The sequence below is a fragment of the Callorhinus ursinus genome, unplaced genomic scaffold (genome assembly GCF_003265705.2).
Source record: "Callorhinus ursinus isolate GAN/ISIS: 27379988/994484 unplaced genomic scaffold, GSC_fseal_2.0 scaffold125, whole genome shotgun sequence".
NCBI lineage: Eukaryota > Metazoa > Chordata > Mammalia > Carnivora > Otariidae > Callorhinus > Callorhinus ursinus.
In genome coordinates, this window is record NW_027397187.1 from 880312 (window position 1) to 883792 (window position 3481).

General features: G+C 65.2%; 2 protein-coding genes across 3 annotated transcripts in view; both read right to left on the bottom strand.

The window, feature by feature from the left end:
- Nucleotides 1-1281: 1281 nt before the first annotated feature.
- Nucleotides 1282-3122, bottom strand: PHPT1 (phosphohistidine phosphatase 1). Its single transcript, XM_025864920.2, has 3 exons — nucleotides 2498-3122; nucleotides 2042-2166; nucleotides 1282-1501 (listed from the first exon to the last, which is right to left on the bottom strand). Exons 1-3 carry the CDS (start codon nucleotides 2655-2657, stop codon nucleotides 1409-1411), a joined length of 378 nt encoding a protein of 125 aa, XP_025720705.1. The 5' UTR covers nucleotides 2658-3122; the 3' UTR covers nucleotides 1282-1408.
- A 165-nt stretch (nucleotides 3123-3287) lies between these two features.
- The window catches only part of AJM1 (apical junction component 1 homolog), an 8721-nt gene continuing 8527 nt past the window's right edge, over nucleotides 3288-3481 (bottom strand). For both annotated transcript variants that reach the window (XR_012377243.1, XR_012377244.1), the window contains one exon: nucleotides 3288-3427. The gene's annotated coding sequence lies outside the window, so the exon portion shown is untranslated. The remainder of the gene's footprint in view (nucleotides 3428-3481) is intronic.

Below are 3481 nucleotides of genomic sequence, written 5' to 3' on the forward strand. Positions count from 1 at the left end.
GGGAATGGACGGTGTGCGTGCTGGGCGGCCTGTGGCTATTTTGCCCGGTTATCTGCCTGTGGCCCCACAGGCTGACTCTGCTCCAACTGGAGAGTGGGGCCTTGGCCCCTTCTGTACCTGCTGCCCGTCTGCAGGCCCCACCCTGTGCTGATGAGGATGAACATCCGGCTGTAAAAGTGTCCAGGAGAGGGGCCCCTGGCCCAGGTCGGCTCCCACCTGCCCGGCTCCTTCAGACCAAAGGTCGGGCCGCAGTCATCATGCCCACCACTGCCCAGCCCTGCCTGGAGGCCCGGTGGGGGAGGCGCTGCAGTGACCCCGTCAGGCTCTGAGGTCTCCCAGAGCTTGGAGCAGTAGCCCTACATGTGCACACCCAGCCCCCCGGCCCCCTGCCCCAAGCAACCAGGGGCTTCATCCTTCTCCGGAACTCAGTCCGTGGCTTCCAGTGGCTTATTCAAGTATAAATGACAGTCACTTATCCAACAACCATTCCGGGCAGTGTGGCTGGGGGCTGCCAGGCACACACCCTAGGGTCTGGCTGCCACTGACCACGGTGGGACCTCTGGAGCTTGCCTTACCGGACCTGTCTCATCGGTGACATGTGGTCACAATAGCGCCTGCCTAAAGTGGCGACCGTGAGGCTCCCGCGAGCTCACAGAAGGCACGCACCACGAGATGGCACCCATGCTCATCACCCAGGACAGCCGCTCGGCAGTGCCTGGCTCTCCCCTCTCCCATACTACATCCACCTGCCACAGCTGGTCCCCCCACCGCCCTGCACTGGGAGGAGGGGAGGGGGTCCTGGGAAGGGGGCTCCCAGCTCCAAGTCTGAAGCCTCAGCCATTTACTTTGAGCAGGAGCCTGTGGCTGCGGGGCAGGTGCCGTGGGACCTGGTCTTGGAAGGGGTCCTGGGTCACATCACGTGTGACCTCCAATGGCGGATCACACGGGGACACTGATATCAGCTGGCCCCGAGGGACCTGGTGCTGCTTCCTTGCACAAGAGCTCAAAGAGCCTCCTCCCAGATGTCCTTGGACATAGGAGCCAGATGGAGGAGCAATCAGGCCATAAATGGGGGCAGCAGCACAGGGGCCCCCTTATCGGACCACAAACGGCTGACGGTGCATTGCCACTCCCTGGGGCCCCCAGAGGTGGAGCCGGGTGGGGGCCAGCCAGCAGGGGCCCTGCTCTTTCCAGGGCCACCTCCGGCTCTCTGCCACCCACCCCCTCTAGTCAGGGGTCCCCAGGGGTGACCGGGAAACAGAAAAATCAAGACACACAGCATCTGGGGAACAGCAGGGGTGATAACATTTTTAATTCCTGCGGGTGAGGTAAAGCGGGGCACTTGGGCCAGGCTGGTGTTGGTCTCCAACGCCTGGCCAGAGGGCACAGCTGGCCCCTTGGGCAGGCCTCAGTAGCCATCATCGGCCCAGGTGACCTCGTAGTCAGGGTACATGGCTTTGATCTTCTCAGTGGAGACGGAGTGTTGGGCACGACCATAACCCTGAAGAGAGAAGCCAATCTTACAGCCCCATTCTGGCTCTGGGCGTCCATCAGCAGCAAAACCCAGGAGCCGGCTTGGGGAGGGGTCGCCGAGTGGAGCCACGCATGGCCATCCCCCCCTGACTGCCCCAGGGAGCTCCCCTGAGGAAAGGTGGCTGCCAAGGTGAGCAGTCCTCGAGGGTGGGCCCTGGGCTAGAGGGCTATCCCAGGTGCCAAGAGAGACGGGGTAACCACTGTGGCTTTGGAGAAGGCAGAGGGACAGGCTTCTGAGCTTCACCCCCAAACTGACTGCCTCCGAGAGCTGGAGGGCAGTGATGGCCCAACCAGGCCTGGTGTAGGAACAGGACATGGCCCCCTGTGGCTGGGGGACAGGCAGGGGCCTCCCTCCCAACCCACGTGGGAAATGGGCAAGCCACTGGAGGGAGGGGTCTGCAGCTGAGACAGGCCAGAGAATCCCCAGCACTGCAGGCCTCCTGGGTGCAGGGCAGCGAGCGCTCGTGAGAGCTGGTCTCTTAACCCCCGACCTGGGCTGTGGGCTCACCATGGAGTAGCCATACACGTGGATCTTCTTGTCCAGGCTCTGGTGGGAGATGCGCCCGCCTCCCAGGCACTCACAACTATAGCCCTTCTTCTGCATCTCGCCCGATACCTTGTCATAGATGTCAGCTGGGACAGGGAAGGTAGCTCAGCACCGGCCATGGCCCTCGGAGGCCCAGGGCATCTGAAGCTCCAGCTCCGAGCGGCTCCTTCCCCAGGAGAGGAGCCCCTCCAGGCTGGGACGCCATGAAAGGGAGGAAGGCGTGCACCCGGGCAAGAGCGCTGAGACTAGGAGACTGCGGTTGGGCCATGGCCGCCCCTTGCTCTCCAGGACCCTGACTCCCTGAGCCAGGCCGGAATCAGACCTGGTACAGGATCGTCTCTCGCCACGCCCACGAGCCCGCCCCGCCCCTTAGCCGACTGGCCCCGCCCCGAAAACGCCCTCCGGCTCCACCCTCACCATGGTACTCGGCCCACTTGTAGCCGCGCACGATCTCCTTGCTCTCTGCGGCCGGGGCCTCGGACGGCGGCGCCGAATGAACCCGAATCAGCACGTACTTGAAGACGCCGTCGGAATCGATGTCCACATCGGCGATCTGGGCGAGGTCCGCCGCCGCCATATTCCCTACAGCCCGCCCGCCCCTGCAGACCGCGCCCTTCCCCCCGGCGATCCCGGGCTGAGTCAACCGTGCGAGAGGCGGGCTCTAGGAGTCCGTGACCAATCGCGCGGGGGCATGCTGCTGGAGCGCGGAGCCTCAACCGATCGTGCCGCCACGCTGCGGCACAGACCGACCAATGGCAATCTAGCTCCTTGCGACGCCGAGGCCACGCCGGTCCCCCTTGAAGGGGAACCGGGAACCGGGAACCGGGAGTGGGTGGTGATTAAATCCAGCCAACGGAGCAGTTCCTTTTTATCGGGGTCTGGGAGGCGGAGTGGGCAGCGGGGACGGTGGCGGGCTCCTTTAGGGGGGGTTTGGCGGCCCGTGAGGGCCCAAGGGACAGGCACCGGTCCCGATCTCTTCTCGTCCCCTCACCCCCACGTCCCAAGGCCTCTTCCCCGTCCCCCGCCGCGTCCCGAGTCCTCTCTCAGCGTCCTCCCACCGCATCCCGAGGCCCTCCTCCCCGTCCCCCACCGCGTCCCAAGGCCCTCAATCCCCAAACGCGTCCCCCACAGTGTCCCAAGTTCTCCTCCCCATCCCCCACCATGTCCCAAAGCCTCTTCCCCATCCCCCACAGTGTCCCAAGGCCCTCTTCCCCGTCCCCCACCGCGTCCCGAGGCCCTCCTCCGTGTCCTTCCACCGCGTCCCGAGGCCCTCCTCCCCGTCCCCCACCGCGTCCCGAGACCCTCCTCCGTGTCCTTCCACCGCGTCCCGAGGCCCTCCTCCGTGTACTTCCACCGCGACCAGAGGCCCTCCTCCCCGTCCCCCACCGCGTCCCGAGGCCC